The 17,224-nt window shown below is 40.7% G+C and overlaps 1 protein-coding gene and 1 long non-coding RNA gene across 2 annotated transcripts in view; one reads left to right on the top strand and one right to left on the bottom strand.

Annotated features, from left to right (window-relative positions):
• LOC117517636 (oligophrenin-1-like) overlaps positions 1 to 11,349 on the bottom strand; it is a 205,872-nt gene extending 194,523 nt beyond the window's left edge. Inside the window, exon 1 of the mRNA XM_034178746.1 lies at positions 10,908 to 11,349. Coding sequence (XP_034034637.1) covers positions 10,908 to 11,061 — 154 coding nt within the window. The 5' untranslated portion in view covers positions 11,062 to 11,349. The remainder of the gene's footprint in view (positions 1 to 10,907) is intronic.
• Positions 7,026 to 15,590, top strand: LOC117517640. Its single transcript, XR_004562778.1, has 3 exons — positions 7,026 to 7,106; positions 8,077 to 8,083; positions 15,579 to 15,590. It is a non-coding gene; the product is annotated as an uncharacterized LOC117517640 (long non-coding RNA).
• Positions 15,591 to 17,224: the final 1,634 nt, after the last annotated feature.

Below are 17,224 nucleotides of genomic sequence, written 5' to 3'. Positions count from 1 at the left end.
GCACTTAGGTCATATTTAGACATTTCTAAGTGCTAAAATCTTAGAAAACAACAACAAACACTAAGAAGTACTATTTTTTATTATGAAATATTTTTCACACATTTGTCACGAAGTTGTGACGCTGAATTCGAACAATGTCCTAATCAAAATGTGCAACATATTAAAAAAAATGGACAAAATCTGCTATAAGTATAAAACAGACAAAATCCGTTATATGTATGTAATGGATTACGCAGTTACAGCAAGGAGGTGCCGAACAATCTACAGGCAATCCCCAGCACCAATTAGGCTCATGTATTTCCTTGATTAAATGCCTGACCTTGAAAAGAGGCCTGCCTCATTTAATGACCGAGTCAAAATTTCATCAGAAAAAAAAAAAATAAACGCCTGCCTTAAATAAGCACAGAGTATTACGTGAATTAAAAAGAATTCCATTTAGTCAAGTCACTCTTTTTCTAAGTCCGCTCTGGAGTGGTACCTTAAAAGCCTAAAACCTGATTTATGCTTCCACAGCTCCGTAACTCTGTGCCCATGCAATGACGTTGATGTGCGCGTGACCTTTTTAAAGTTCTCCGTTGCTTTGGTGGGTGTCCTAATGCAATTTACCGCAGGAACAGTAGCTTTTTCTGGATCAATTTGTTCTTCAACGAGCTCCACTTCTTTATACAATCATCAACCTCCAAACCAACAGTATGGTACGTGCCATTTCCCTCCATGAATTGCAGGCCATTTGAGCATCTTTTTCTGACTCCGTGTTGTAAGGTTGGTCATATTTGCAGACATTTCTACCAAACGTATTTGATCCATGATTGAAATGTAATCAGTGTGTGGACTGCAAATCTTTTGAAATATGAGGTTGGAAAGAAAGACCTGAAAGCAGAAAATTGACCAATCACAGCACTTGTTGTCTGTCGTTTCAACTGGTGTTGTCATCTGATTCCCCCCCCCAATCGCAGCCACACATGGGGCTCTGATCTAAAGCGGTTGTGTTTGGTTTGCCATACTCAGGGATATGTGTGAAACTTAACACTAGGGATGAGCGAGTACACCACTATCTGTATCTGTTCAACCATCTCAATTATCTGTATCCATATCTGATCTCATAGTGGGCATGGCCTAACCCGGAAGTGGGCGTGGTTTAACCCGAAATGGCTAGGGCTTAAATCAGTACATTATTTTAAGTCTGAAATTGATATGATTGATCAGAAGTTGCTATATTTATTGTTTATTTCAAAACTATTTACAGAACAGCCTCAAAATTGAGATTCAAATCAATGTTTTTGATCACAAAAGTAAGAGAACTATTATTTTTATGAACTCAGAACATGAATACTCTTAAGTCTATGAATGAATATTTACAGCACAGCCTCAGAATTGAGATTCAATGTTTTCTGATCACAATAGTAAAGGAACTATTTTACAGAACAAGTTTTTTATGAACTCAGAACATTTTGATCACAACAGTAAAGGAGCAATTTTACAGAAAACGTTTTATTTATAAACTCAGAACATGAATATTCTTAAGTGTATGAACGAATAAAAGAACAGCCTCAGAATTAACATTCAATGTAGTAGGAAAGTATGAACTACTAATTATGCATGAACAAGAGTTGTCAGTTGTCATACTCAACTTCCATTTTTTATTTTTATGATCAAACTGTGATTTTTTTTTTTCAATTATTTATTTTTACAACCTAGTGTGTGTGTGTGTGTGTGTGTGTGTGTGTGTGTGTGTGTGTGTGTGTGTGTGTGTGTGTGTGTGCAGGACTGTCTGTGTGCATGTGTGTGTGACTGAGAGAGAGAGGTTGTTTGACTGACCAATTTATTTTTATGAACTGCAGTGAGAAAGTGTCAGATACTGCATGCAGCCATGTTCAATAAAAATATTAATATATGCTACTTTGTGTGTATGTGTGTAAGTGGTCTGTAAGACTGTTTATTTTTTAATGATCTGTGTGAACTTGGTGATTCATGCAACCATCCAGTGATGGCAAACAGGGAAACATTATGTCAGCCTTGTTCACTGTATTCTTCTCAAAAGTACCACGTTCAGTAGGAGCAAAGTTTTCCAAATGACTTTATATCTCCAGCCAAACTTGGAGCAAACAAACGGTAAAAAATAAATAAATAAATAAAAAAGACCGGAGTGAAGGGAGCGACCGACGCGACATGAGCCGTTTTCAGCTCTGTCTTGTCAAATCCACCGCGTACGATACGAAACAAGTTCACCAAGTAACTTTAAATATCATACAAACTGAAAAAGAGGTGAGCTGAAGAAAACTTAGGTACTGTATAATCAAGCCAAGCACAGAGAGAGATCGTGTGTGTGTGTGTGTGTGTGTGTGTGTGTGTGTGTGTGTGTGTGTGTGTGTGTGTGAGAAGCTGCAGTGAGATGTGTTTGTGTAGGGAGGGGCAGTGCTGGCGTTGACTGGCCAATCACAGAGTGTGAAGACAATCAGTCAGCCAATGAGAGCACAGATATTGATGAGCTTTATACGTATCATGCTTGTACTCGTCAAAAATGCTTTATCCGTACCAGATACTCGTTTCAGACGAGTATCCGGCTCAACCCTATTAATCACCATATTACAGTGCAGGCAGCAAGCAGCATTTTGTTTGGGCTGAAACGATTAGTCGAGTAACTCCAATAATTTGAATATAAAAAATGTTTGAGGCAAATTCTGTGAAAAACCAAATGATCCGCACAGCCACAGCGCTCCCAGTCAGAAAAAAGGTAAATTCTGTGCCTCGAAGTGCCATTTAACATTGTAGTACATATGCCAGGCCTGTGTGTGGCGCTGTAACATCCCCAGAAAAAAAAAAAAAAAAAAAAACGGAAGACTAGAGCATGCGCATAGGCTGTGTAAAAACTAATCAATTTAGCACCAAAAGCTACAACTTTCCAACGTGATGCAGGGAGTAAAATAAAGAATTTTAAGAGGAAGAGGGTCCACGCTTATCATCTGAAATAGACTTACTGCACATTTAAAGCGAAGCAATGTGTTTGAGACAGAGGGAGGAAGGGGGGAGACAGCGCTTCATGTACTGTTTTGAGAATGGCGCGCATTTCCAAAAATAAATAAAAGTACTTCTTTTAGTCTTTTGGAGTCAGTTTGGGTAAATTGTTGGAGTCAGTTTGGGTCAGTCTGGGTCAGTTTGGGCAAATCCTCACACCCTTCCAGAGCCCAGTTTTTCACAGGCTGTGCTCACATTCACATGCAGCCTGACTGACTGAGGATTACGCCGACCGCCTGCACTTACGGTCCGGTGTCAGGGGAGTGCTCAGCTCCTGACATCGGGAAAGATCCAAAACTTGTAAAGATGTGAAAAATAAATTACGCAGGAAGGGTACAGAAAGGGATACACTAAATTTGACAATCTGCATGATTGCCCAGCAACATTGTACCATGGCTTAGGGAGAGCCCTGGACTACTGATGTTGTTTAAAAATGCAAAAGTACTTTTTATCCAATTACTCGATTAATCAATAGAATACTCAATTACTAAAATAGTCAATAGCTGCAGTCATACATTTTGTTAATAATTGCCAAACTTGAATAAAGGTCTTGCGTGGTGTGATGCTATCTTAGACTATAAGCATGCATTATTGGCTACAAAGCAGACCTTCTACTCTGATTTGATCAACAAAAACAAGTATAACTCAAAGTTCTTGTTCGACACGGTGGCGACACTTATTCATGGACAACCACCTGTAGTTCGCTCTCATTTTACAGCACACGATTTCCTGGATTACTTTGAGAAGAAAATAGAAGACATTAGGTTAAACATATCCCAGCATGCCTCAAGCCAGCCACTACACCCTGCTACTGAGGTGGGCGCCATTACTGAGGTATTACCTAGATTTAGAGAATTTGACAGTATCTCACTAGGCATGCTGACGAAACTCGTAATGTCAACAAAAAGCACAACCTGTTTATTTGATCCTATACCAACAAAACTGTTTAAGGACCTGTGGCCCACTCTTGGGCTGACTGTGCTGGAAATTATTAATCTTTCTTTAACCTCTGGATCTGTTCCTAAATGTTTCAAATCTGCAGTGATTAAACCATTACTTAAGAAACCTAATCTTGACCCTAGTGTATTGAAAAACTATCAAATCTATCATTTTTCTCTAAAATTCTGGAAAAAGTGGTGTCACGGCAGCTCATGGACTATCTTACTGAGAATAATCTCTTTGAGCCACTGCAGTCTGCTTTTAGAAAATATTATTCCACAGAGACGGCTCTCACTAAAGTGGTGAATGATCTTCTGTTTGCAATGGATTCGGACATCACTACGGTTCTGGTGCTGTTAGATCTCAGTGCTGCATTTGATACCGTGGATCATCATATTGTACTTGATAGGCTGGAAAATCACTAAGGGAATACTGGGATCACTTTGGGATTAATGGGAGTGCCCTTGCATGGTTGACGTCATACTTGACCAGTCGCTCTCACTGTGTTTTGTACAGTAACACTAACTCTAACCTTAGTGATATGAAATTTGGGGTTCCACAGGGGTCCGTCTTAGGCCCCCTGTTTTTCTCCCTTTATATAGCACCCCTTGGGCACATATTGCGGCATTTTGGGATTACCTTTCACTGCTATGCTGATGATACTCAGTTATACATGCCGATAACTGCTGGTAATCTCATTCACATAAAATCCTTAGAAGATTGCCTTGCATCAGTGAGAAGTTGGATGTCTAGAAACTTCCTACTTTTAAACTCTGATAAGACTGAAATGATGGTTCTTGGTCCTGTGAGACATTGGCATCAATTTGACCATTAACGCTTAGCCTAGGCTCGTGTGTCATACATCACACTGACAAAGTGAGGAACCCTGGGGTAATTTTTGATCCTTCGTTGTCCTTTGGCCACCACATTATTACTAGGACTACCTTCTTCCACCTGTGAAATATAGCGAAGATCCGTCCCATCCTGTCTATGGCTGATGCTGAGACCCTGATCCATGCGTTTATCTCTTCTAGATTGGACTATTGCAATGTTCTATTTTCTGGTTTACCGCAGTCCAGCATTAGGGCTCTCCAATTGGTTCAAAATGCTGCAGCCAGACTTTTGAAACAAAGCAGAAAGTTCGACCACATTACACCCATTTTGGCATCCCTTCGCTGGCTTCCTGTCCCAGTGAGATCAGATTTTAAGGTTCTGCTACTAGTCTATAAAACTGTTCATGGACTGGCACCTCCCCACCTAGCTGACCTAGTTAAACCTTACATACCGGCCCAGGCTTTGTGTTCTCAGGGTGCAGGACTACTTTGTGCGCCTAGGGTGAATAAGAAGTCTGCAGGTCATAGAGCTTTCTCTTATCGTGCCCCTGTTCTGTGGAATGAGCTCCCCACATCAATAAAACAGTCAGATTCTATGGAGACTTTCAAGTCCAGACTTAAGACGCACTTATTTTCCCTTTCGTATGGCTAGCATACTGGCATAGTATAGTTCTGTGTTTTTTACTCTTTTAACTCATTTTATTAGGAAACGGAGCATGCTGCGGCCTCAACTTTACCTAAATTCTGGGTCTTTTAGTGAAACTTAGGGCTAGTGGCCGGCAATCACCTTAGTATCCTGTTTTTCTTGATGTTTAATTTAGGCAAATTATACTGTATTTCTTGTCTTTCTGGTGCCTGATTCTGTTTTTTCTCTCTGTTTAAAGTGCAGCTCCATCCAGAGATGGGTGTGGTATTTGTGCTGAAAACCCTCCTGTCCTGTGCACCAACAGCATTGTATATTTGTTTTGCGATTTGTTCTGTAATTTGTGTCTGTAGCATGGCCCAAACAGAGGGTCACCCTTTGAGTCTGGGATGTTTTGTCTGATGTGAGTGAAAATCCATTACAGTGGTCCCTCGCTATAACGCGGTTCACTTTTCGCGGCCTTGCAGTTTTGCGGATTTTTTTAATGCAATTTTGCATGCTTTTTTTTTTTTTTTTTAACAGCGCATTGTGTTCTGCGTCCTTATCAGGCGGGCCGGTCGCGGCACTGGTCGGCATCACCGCAATTGCTCTCACTGCCTCCGATGCGCTTACTGAGTTTGCGGGCTCGGTAAACGCAGCAGCGGGCCACTCACGCCGCCCTCCTGTCTGCTGTGCGGAGCTGTGCCAAATCTGGCAACAGGTCCACAGACTACGCTCACTGTTTTGATGCAGATGTTGACCGCAGCCGCAGAGCTCTGTGGCCACCGAGAGAGGACTTGGATTCTTTGCGGGTCCCGCATCCGTACCTCCGGAGGCAGTGAGTGAAGGGAGAGTTCTGCGTGTGTCTGTTTATAATCTTCTCGCCCAGAAGAAAAAAAAGAGTGTTTACACAGGAGAGAAAAGTGAGAAAATGTTAATGCCTGTTTGAGAAAAGTGTATAAAGTGTGTAGAGAGGGGTTTTACAGTCTTAAAACATCTATAATAATTGCAAAAAAATAGCGCTATTTTGCGGATTTCGCTTATCGCGGGTTATTTTTAGAACGTAACTCCCGCGATAAACGAGGGACCACTGTATACAAAATCTGCAGTCACAGACCGAACACCCTCCACCACACACACACACACACACACACCCTGCCTTCACTGCACATGCGCCATTAGCCGTGGTTCACAGATCATCACCTCATTTCTGCTTAAAACTGCACTCATTCAACTTTCTCAGCGACAGATATCTGAAGCTTTTGTACAACAATCATTTCCACATGAATTCAGCATTATTTCATCATAAAAGTCAGAGGAAGCGATCACAGCGCCACAGCTACATGAGCTGCTAGCTGTTGCATTCACTGGGCATCTGTCATTTCAAAGCGTCACGGAATATTGCCTCATTTCTGCTTAAAACTGACTTTAGAATGATTTAAGAGGTTGTACCTTGTCATCTGATAGTTAATAATCCCATTAAACCATTTGATCACTTTGGGTGAAGACATTCCATCTCAGATGTGCTGCTGTGGTCCGAAATGATGCATGCGCAGTGAAGGCAGGGCGGACCAATTTTTAGGGGGGAGAGTTCAGTCTGTGACACCGGTATATAAGGTGTTTATTACATGGAAAATCATACAAAAGCATCGGGACTTTTGCTTTTGGCTAGTGAATGTGAGTATCTGGTTTATACGGTGACGGTTTTACTGTGTTGATTTTCATTTAATTTCTTGAAGCATGAATTTGGCTAAATTTTCATGCTAACAACAGACATGTTGAAGCTGTATGGCCTCTGGGGTTTTTTTTTTTTTAAGTCCTGAAAAAGAATTTTCCCTGGCACCACGATAATTTTTCCTTAGCAATTAAATAAGGGGTTCATAATTAGACATCACCAATATGATGAAAATTCCCTCTATCTGGAAACAATTTAAAAATTCTCCCCCTGAAGGGGAGAAATTCAAATGATCAGACACCATGACCTACATTTGGTAGAAACATCATAGATCACATGTGGGCTTCCCCTGATCTGTGCATGGATGCTGGGAAGGACACAGCAACTGTCAATCAGAGTAAAGAAAGGCATCTTGACGTCAGCTGGCTGCTCACTCAAAATAAACTAAGATGGAAAACACTTCACAACAGCTTATTTCTGTGTAAATCTAATATGTTTCTCATATATTTTGCAAAAGTTAGCAAAAAATAAAACACTTGTAACCCTAAAAATGTTGATTTTGAAAACAGATAACACCTCTGAAGACACCTTACGAATGTTAGCATGCACGTGCATCAAGCAATTGGGTCAGGTCATACATAATCTCAAAACCTCATGCACACACTTCCTCCCGCAGTCCGTCTCCATGGCATAGGAAGGAAAAGACAATATTTGCCATGGGATCCCGCCAGATATATATGTTCCCCTCATTAAAATAAGCTGTCATTTTGCAACATGTTACAAAAATAAACCAACAATATAATGCTTGGATTTCAGCAGAAACTAAATTTTCTCAGTTTTGTTCAATCTGAAAGGCCGTACAGCTTTAATGAATGGTGCACGTATTTTATTAAACATTGGGACATGCAGATGCCTTTTGACTATTCCAGGCTTAATGCCCTTGAGATCATTCATTAAAAAGCCCATTTTTTTTTAACAGTTATATTTAAAAGATTTGTTGTGTAGGTGTGAGGGAAATAGAAACTTAGAAGGATACTTATTACTAACAATATTTTGAATCCTTCTGAACACGCCAAATTGAATGGACACAACTTATGTTTAAAAATGAAAACAATTAAATGAAAGGATAACATTTGCAACAGAAAATAAACCTTTGATAAAGTGACCACTACAAATATGTGTTTTGTCCGTTCCCAATATTTTCCCATGACTGGGACCCTCTTTTAATCACTCTCAACTACTGTATATACACAGTCTATGCTACTGCTTTCCCCCTCAGAAAAAAAAAACCTTGCGGTCCATTTGTTTGCATGTGTTGTTATTGGTACATCCGTAAATGATGCAATTTTTTTCCCCATTCCTTCCTTGATGTTGATTGCAAAAAATGCTAAAATGTTGTGTAAACACTATGAACTAACTATGTCACAAGTTGGCTGTGCTGACAACCAGGCTACTTAGGAGAAGAAGAGGCATTGAATCAAATTCTCCAAAGTGGCAAGCAAGGATACCCTAAATAAAGATATTATCATTATTATTATTATTATCCATCCATCCATCCATCCATCCATTTTCTTCCGCTTTATCCGGAGTCGGGTCGCGGGGGCAGCAGCTCAAGCAAAGCCGCCCAGACCTCCCAATCCACACACACCTCCCCAGCTCCTCCGGGGGAACCCCAAGGCGTTCCCAAGCCAGCCGAGAGATGTAGTCCCTCCAGCGTGTCCTGGGTCTTACCCGGGGCCTCCTCCCAATGGGACGTGCCCGGAACACCTCTCCAGCGAGGCGTCCAAGTGGCATCCGGAAAAGATGCCCGAGCCTCCTCAACTGACGCCCTTCGACGTGGAGGAGCAGCAGCTCGACTCCAAGTTCCTCCCGAGTGACCGAGCTCCTCACCCTATCTCTAAGGGAGCGCCCAGCCACCCTGCGGAGGAAACTCATCTCGGCCGCTTGTACTCGCGATCTCGTTCTTTCGGTCATGAGCCAAATTTCATGACCATAGGTGAGGATCGGAACATAGATCGATCGGTAAATCAAGAGCTTTGCCCCCCTACTCAGCTCTCTCTTCACCACGATGGTCCGATACAGCAACCGCATCACTGCAGATGCTGCACCGATCTGTCTATCAATCTCATGCTCCATCCGTCCCTCACTCGTGAACAAGACCCCGAGATACTTAAACTCCTCCACTTGAGGCAAGGACACTCCACCGACCTGAAGAGGGCAAAGCACCTTTTTCCGGTCAAGAACCATGGCCTCAGATTTGGAGGTGCTGATTTTCATCCCGGACGCTTCACACTCGGCTGCAAACCGCCCCAGTGCACGCTGAAGGTCCTGATTTGATGAAGCCAACATCTACTGTTTGCCACATCGTCGGCAAACAGTAGAGACGAGATTCTGCGGTTCCCAAACCAGACCCCCTCTACACCCTGGCTGCGCCTAGAAATTTTGTCCATAAAAATAATGAACAGAACCGGTGACAAAGGGCAGCCCTGGCGGAGGCCAACGTGCACTGGAAACAGGTTTGACTTACCACCGGCAATGCGAACCAAGCTCCTGCTGCGGTCGTACAGGGACCGGATAGCCCTTAGCAAAGGACCCCGGACCCCGTACTCCCGGAGCACCCCCCACAGCGTGCCCCAAGGGACACGGTCGAACGCCTTCTCCAGATCCACAAAACACATGTGGACTGGTTGGGTGAACTCCCATGAACCCTCGAGCACCCGATGGAGTGAGTAGAGCTGGTCCAGTGTGCCGCGACCAGGACGAAAACCACACTGCTCCTCCTGAATCCGTGGTTCGACCATCGGTTGAATTCTCCTCTCCAGTACTCTGGAATAGACCTTACCGGGGAGGCTGAGGAGTGTGATCCCCCTATAGTTGGAACACACCCTCCTGTCCCCTTTCTTAAACAGTGGGACCACCACCCCGGTCTGCCAATCCAGAGGCACTGTCCCCTGTCGCCACGCGATGTTGCAGAGGCGTGTCAGCCAAGACAGTCCCACAACATCCAGAGACTTAAGGTACTCAGGACGGATTTCATCCACCCCAGGAGCCCTGCCACAAACTGTAAAACATTGTTTGAGCTGCTGGTGATAAAGAAAGTTTTCTTTTGGCTTTTTTGTTTTGTTTTTTGCTGGAGGTAAAGTGCCTGTGAAAGTGAACTTGCATCATACTCCAAAGCTGATGAAATTATTGACAAAAAGGTAGGTTATAGTTGCATTTACTGGTTAAACGGGACAACAAAATAAAAACAGGGAGGCTCCATTGTGGAAACTGAAACATTACTCAAAAGACAGGCAAAAGTTTAACAACTCCTCCAGCAACTTGCAAGTGGGAAGATACCTTCTGTTCTGTCTTTTCACATTATAAGTCCCTGCCATAGATCAGGTAACTCAATAAAGTATCAGGCATCTTAAAATGATGAAGCACAGATTAAGATGCTTTGCAAAACGTCATTGAACGTACCAACGAACATGGGAAATGCAATATTTTCCATCACCTGGAAAGGTACCATGTTTTTGTTTTGTTTACATTCTGTATTGTTTGGTAACATGTAATGTGTGGCGTTAGATAAAAGGTTTTTAACCAAAGACTGTGTGCGTAAACCTATATGCTGTGATGAAATAGCTGCTTTAATTTATAGCATCTGTTGGGGTTTTTTTGTTTTGTTTTTTCTTCTCCCACAGGAGCAGTAATGTGCCTCCCACCCACTGAATGTTTAGGCTCCAGTGATGCTCATCCTGCATCATATCCGATCACATGTACATGCAAACTGCAGCAAAAAATGATAATAATAATAAAGCGCATTTTGTCAGAGAATACGTACCTTTGATTGCGTTGATGACACTGTTGCCATCTTTAATCACCTCTTTGAGAAACTTGTTGGTTCTTTCCAGCTCCACTTCGTAACACTTAAGAGTCTCTCTGAAGTCTGGACTGTCCGGATAGCAGTCACTGAACTCCAGAGCAGGATGGCCCATGACTGTGTGTGTGTGTGTGCTCCTCTCAGCCTCGTCTGCTGCTGCACACTTTCTGCTGCTGCTCCCTCTCAGCTGTTCGCGAAAACACAAACCATAGTGTCCGTGGGAGACTCCGGCGGCCGCTGCTTACTCATTAACCGCCTGAATCAGCCAAAAGCACACTGACGGACGCACTTCCCTCTTTCCCCGTTCAACCGACGCGCTCATTACCGTCATTTAACCGCATCCTACTTCTCTTTCACCACTTTTCCTTGTTGCGGTGGCGCTATTGCTAGCGCGTCTGAAATCGGTCGGGACGCATACCATTTCAGAATGATCCCGACTTTAGGAAAAACTCCGCCTTTACCTTTCATGGATGAAACTCTGTTTTAGTGTCTAGACTGAATGAGATCATAACTTTAATCCAGAGAGTTAGTGAGATGTTTCAAAAAGGGGATATTTTTCAGATCATTTAGCCTGCCTTATTTTAAAAAAGCATATGTCAAAACTAAATGGTATGCGGAAAATTGGCGCGAGCTCGACTCCTACTTTTCCACACCCAGGAGGTTCTTAAAGGAGCGGCATCGAATGCTGCTTTCATGTGCTGTCAGAAAACCGTGTATTCATTTAAAAAAAAGTGACAGAATGAACTGGGAGAGTGCAAAGTAGCAATGATGATGATGATAATAATAATAATAATCTAACAATAATAATAATAATAATGATAATAATAATAATATGAGCGAAGCTTCGCGCAACGGTGCAACGCTCACTCATGGTACAGGGCGTCCTAAACAGGAAGTGCCAAATTTCAAATCCACAGTAAAACAGGAAATGTTCAAATGTCAAACACTTCCTGGATTGACAGATGAGATCCCATGGAATCTCGCGGGAACTCAGTGGCAAGCTCACACTCAAACAGGAAGTGCCAAATTCTCAGTCACAGTGAAACAGCAAATGTCCAATGCTGAACACTTCCTGGCATGGGTGGAGCTAGAGCGGAGGCCGGGGATTCACTGGACTCCCCTGAAATCTGATTGGACACAGATGATTGACATGTCACAGCACTGTACGTCTGGCTGAAAGAGCTGCATTTTCAAATCAGTGAGTCACATTGACTGCTGGGTTCTTCCTGTCCAGTAGTTGGTGCTGTGTACCACAATAAGTTCTCATCCACCTTAGTAGAAGAAGAAAAATGTTTGCTTTAGATTTTAACTGAACACATCATTTGAACTATGGACTTCTAATCACACCAAACTTATATTGGTGAGTAAACGACCGTATTTTATGTCAGAAATGAGGTCCAGGTTGTTAAAAGCAGCATTTCTCCTTTAATTCGGGTTGCCTTATATACACGTTTAAGCTAACAGATAACAGCTGGTTCATGCTCTGCTGGCTTATTAGTGCAGCAGATAACTGAAACAATCCTTAAAATGGTGATACAAGCATCAAATTCAGCACAAATACAGTTGGAGCAAAATTAATGGAGCAGCTTTAACTTTTGACCCCTGTACAACCTGAAACTAACCCTTGTCACCATTCTTGCTGCTTTTACCTCATAACTCCACACACTTCAGTCACAGATTGTCCAAACTATACCTTTTTTGGAATCTTTATGATCAGGCAAGTAATGTTGTGTAGTTTTCTATATGATTGGAGCATCTTTTAATTTTGACCCCTGTGTAATTCTTCAATTGACCCCTACCTGGCTGCCTTTGAAAATTCAAGTGGCCAATCAGTTTTTTTAAGAGTTCAATCAATCAATCAATCAATTTTTTTTATATAGCGCCAAATCACAACAAACAGTTGCCCCAAGGCGCTTTATATTGTAAGGCAAGGCCATACAATAATTATGTAAAACCCCAACGGTCAAAACGACCCCCTGTGAGCAAGCACTTGGCTACAGTGGGAAGGAAAAACTCCCTTTTAACAGGAAGAAACCTCCAGCAGAACCAGGCTCAGGGAGGGGCAGTCTTCTGCTGGGACTGGTTGGGGCTGAGGGAGAGAACCAGGAAAAAGACATGCTGTGCATGCATGTCTATGGATTATTTGTGCTAAATTTGATGTTTGTATCACCATTTGCAGAATTCCACTCTAAATATTCTCTTATCTGCTGCACTATATATGAGATGTAAGATGCTGCTCCTCAGTGTTTTTCATTTGCCCTCAAAAGTAATGGAACACTTGGTATTTCACACATTTTAATTTGTTTATTCCATTTCAGATGCATTTTTTTCTAAAATTATCTTCCTTAACTCAGACTGAAAGCAAATCTCTACAACTTGATATAAAGTAATTAAAAATATAAAATCCAGCTTCCTGATGAAGTGGTGTAGAGGAGGATTATCTTAAAGTGAAGACCTGAAAGTTTAGCTACAATTTGACAGAAAGTACATTTGAGATGAAAGCCTAGATTTGATGTTTTGGTGAAAGAAACTTTAGTATTTCTTCATAATTGATGTACGTAAATAAAGTCCAAGACATATTCAGTGACTTGGAAATGTTCATGCTTCCATCACCTGACTTGTCTAAAGAAAACTGGCAATAAAACTGATTATTATTTACAGGTTTTATCAAGTTTTAGAGATTTGTTTTCAGTTTGAGTTTGAGGAAGATCATTTTAGAAATTTTTATTCTTTTTTTTTTTTTGTATTTCTTGTATTTAAAATGGCATAAACAAATGAAAATGTGTGAAATTCCAAGTGTTCCAATACTTTTGGAGGGCACAGTATCCTAACCTTATGATGAGTGCAAAATGAGTGTGGTATTATTATTGTTTTTGTTTAAGAATGGTTAATTTTCACTGTTGCTGCACTTTGTGTCAAATCATAGTCATATCCTATATCATATTGATATAAAAATTCAGTAAGGTATATCTTCTATTATACATTCCAAATCTAAGGTGGAACTCGACTAGTGTTTACTAAGGTACACCTAAATATCTTTAAAAAAGAGAGTAGAGCCACTTAGGTGCCTGGTCTTGAGAACCATGGGAACTCTCCCTACCAACCTAAGCGGCTCAAGAATATGGACAGCATGTATATTAGTGACATTTACATCATAATTTATATGACAATATTGAGATACGATAATTTGGCCATATTGTACAGCCCTACTGTCAACTAGTTGAAAATTTTGAATATTAATTTACATCTACATTTTAAAAAATGGTTAAAGTGGCAGGGGGTTAAGCTGTAATTGGGGTGTCAGCTGAAAAGCAAAAAAAGAAAAACTCTTAAAAATGTGGGGAGTATGGGGCAGAGCCCTCCAGAAGCTGAAAGGCAAAATAAGGAAAATGCTTAAAAAGGCGGGAGTCTGGGGGGCAGAGCCCCACCAGAAGCTGAAAGATTTTAGTCATGCTCATGCTCCCAAGAACCATTTTACTGAAAAAAGTCTGAAGGACCTAAATGACATGGTTAGATGCTGATGAGCTTTGCTCATTCATATCCGGGACATATGCATATTAATAATAATAATAATAATAATAGTGACTTATCATGATCATATCCTGATGTAGATATTAAAATTTAATGATCATTTGTTGCACTGTCATAGAAGTTAAATGTTAAATGAAATGCCTTCTCCGGTGATTGTGATTGCTCAAAATAAATACGTTCTTACAAAAACCTTACAAAAATATTACCAGATTCAAGGAAAATTTTAACCACAAGATGAGGAGCATTGTATGGAAATAAAAGTTCTCGTTATACAATTTAAAATAAAAATACATGAACTATTTTGGCAAGTAAGTCTGTATGTTATATAAATATCTATGAGGGATTACATGAGTCAACACTTTGTTATGCCTTTTTAATATAACTTTTAATATTTACATATATGGAGAGCGGCGTTGTGAGAAACATGTTATATGAAGTTCAGTAATTCAATAATGTCCAAATGTTCCATTGGTCAAATATATGATTTTAAGGGCAGAAGCATTTTTCCCATGTTTGTATGTTTAATTTAATAATCTATTTATGTAAAGATGATCAACTCCATTACATTACAAAAGCAGAATGGCCTTTTTAAAATAACTCTTGTGTTCTATTACAAACCATTAAAATCAAATCCAAGAGGTGAAAATGATGAACAGTGATATAAATAAAGCAAGAAAACAAATACACATACAACATCCCGCGGCCTCAACTTTATCTAAATTCTGGGTCTTTTAGTAAAGCTTGTGGCTAGTGGCCGGTGATCACCTTAGTATTTCTTTTGTTCTTGTTGTTGCTTAATGCTGACAAATTATACTGCATTTGTTGTGTTTCTGATACTTGATTCTGTTTTTTTCTCTCTGTTTGAGGTGCGGCTCCATCTAGAGATGGGTGTGGTGTCTGTTTCTGAAACCCTCCTGTCCTGCGCACTGGCAACATTTCCTGTATATTAATTTTGTGAATTGTTTTGTAATTTTTGTCTGTAGCATGGCCCAAGCAGAGGGTCACCCCTTTGAGTCTGGTCTGCTTGAGGTTTCTTCCTCAGAGGGAGTTTTTCCTTACCACTGTCGCCTGTGTGCTTGCTCTGTGTGTTGGTAAGGTTAGACTTTACTTGTGTGAAGCGCCTTGAGACAACTTTGTTGTGATTTGGAGCTATATCAATGAAATAAATTGAAATAAAACTGAATTGAAACCTGCTGTAAACAAAAAATAACAAAGTAACATATCATGTCTAAACAGTCACTTTGATTAGACTGTTGAGCTTGATGGAATTTTATATGTCATGAAATGAAAATTTCACCCTGCTTGGACCAAAGAGGTTGTCTTAGCAGTAATGACCAATGACATTTAACATCCAACATCGACATTGATATTTTACATACAGGAGGAGTCTACATTGTACCGTGAGCTTAGGAAAATGAACAGATGATTCCTTTACATCCACATATTATTTTGCCTTTCAGTGGCTGAAACCCATACTTGTGGTCAGATGTTTACATACACTCATCATGAGCATGAATGTCGTGGTAATTTTGAGCTTTTAATGATGTATTTGAACTGTTCTTTCACCAGGATGGAATGATTCAGCATACATTGTTAATTAATCATTTTAAAAATAAACAAGAATCTTAGATCTTCTCTAATCCACACAGGGTCAGAATTATGCAACACAGTTATTCTACCCTGGCAAAAGAACAGTTCAGAGAAATCATTAAAAGCCTAAAACTACCATGACATTCATGCCCAAAATGAGCGCATGTAAACGTCCAACCACAACTGTATGAGTCTGTTCAACACATTAAAAGAGAATCACATGACAAAGCGGTGGAATCAGGACGGCTGGCACCACGGCCAGATATGTGTGAGATATGGTGTAAAGCACAGCTGTTGATATTTAATAATACTGCTGTAAAAGACAGCACTTAACTGCAATTAATCTAGTGAAGAAAGTAAGATTTTTTTTTTAATGTTGTTGATACTTGTACTGTTGTCATATACTGTAGTTACTATAGTAGTACTGCACATCACCCCCACCTCTGTCCGTCAGGCTCTGCCCAAAATAACTCAAAATATGTAGCACGGTGCATGGATGTACACATTTTGTGACGTGATGGCCCTTAGGGCAGGGAGGAGCTGATCCTATTACAACACAGATCCAGATCTGATTCAGAAATCTTTTCTTGTATTAATCTGTTTTCATTTAATATCTTTGCCTGCCTTTCAAGAACTGGCCTCATGACATTACAAACCAAACATATACTGACAGCACTCTGGCTTTATGATGTCACAAAGATCTAGATCCTTAATTTAAAATCCCATGTCTGTGGGTTAGGAAATAAAGGCCACAGCAGACGTATGCACTGCATATTCTAGTTTTACAGAGTGACAGGGGACGCGTGCATGTGTGTGGGTGTGTTCGTGCATTTGAGATAATCCGCCTGCTTGTGCTGTTCAGGCAGTTTAACCAAAATCAATTGACATAAGCAGCACAAGAGTGTCCAGCCCTGTGCACAATTTTAGAGCCTAAACAATGTAAATGGCATGTTATTACTGTTGTAAAATACAGTGTGAAGCTAATAAATTGCTTAAATTCTCCTGCTTCTGTTAAGAAGATGCTGTAAAGCTGAATTCAAATGTTAAACACCCTTTATAATATTTAATACTGAACATTCACAGAGCTGATTGGGTCTGTGCTGAGGTGCTGCACCTGTTTGTATGAACTCATTGATGACAGAGCAGCATGTTGCTTC

This window comes from Thalassophryne amazonica, chromosome 9, assembly GCF_902500255.1.
Source record: "Thalassophryne amazonica chromosome 9, fThaAma1.1, whole genome shotgun sequence".
Taxonomy (NCBI): Eukaryota; Metazoa; Chordata; class Actinopteri; order Batrachoidiformes; family Batrachoididae; genus Thalassophryne; species Thalassophryne amazonica.
The sequence above is the reverse complement of the archived record's forward strand: the minus strand, read 5'-3'. Positions and strand labels throughout refer to the sequence as shown.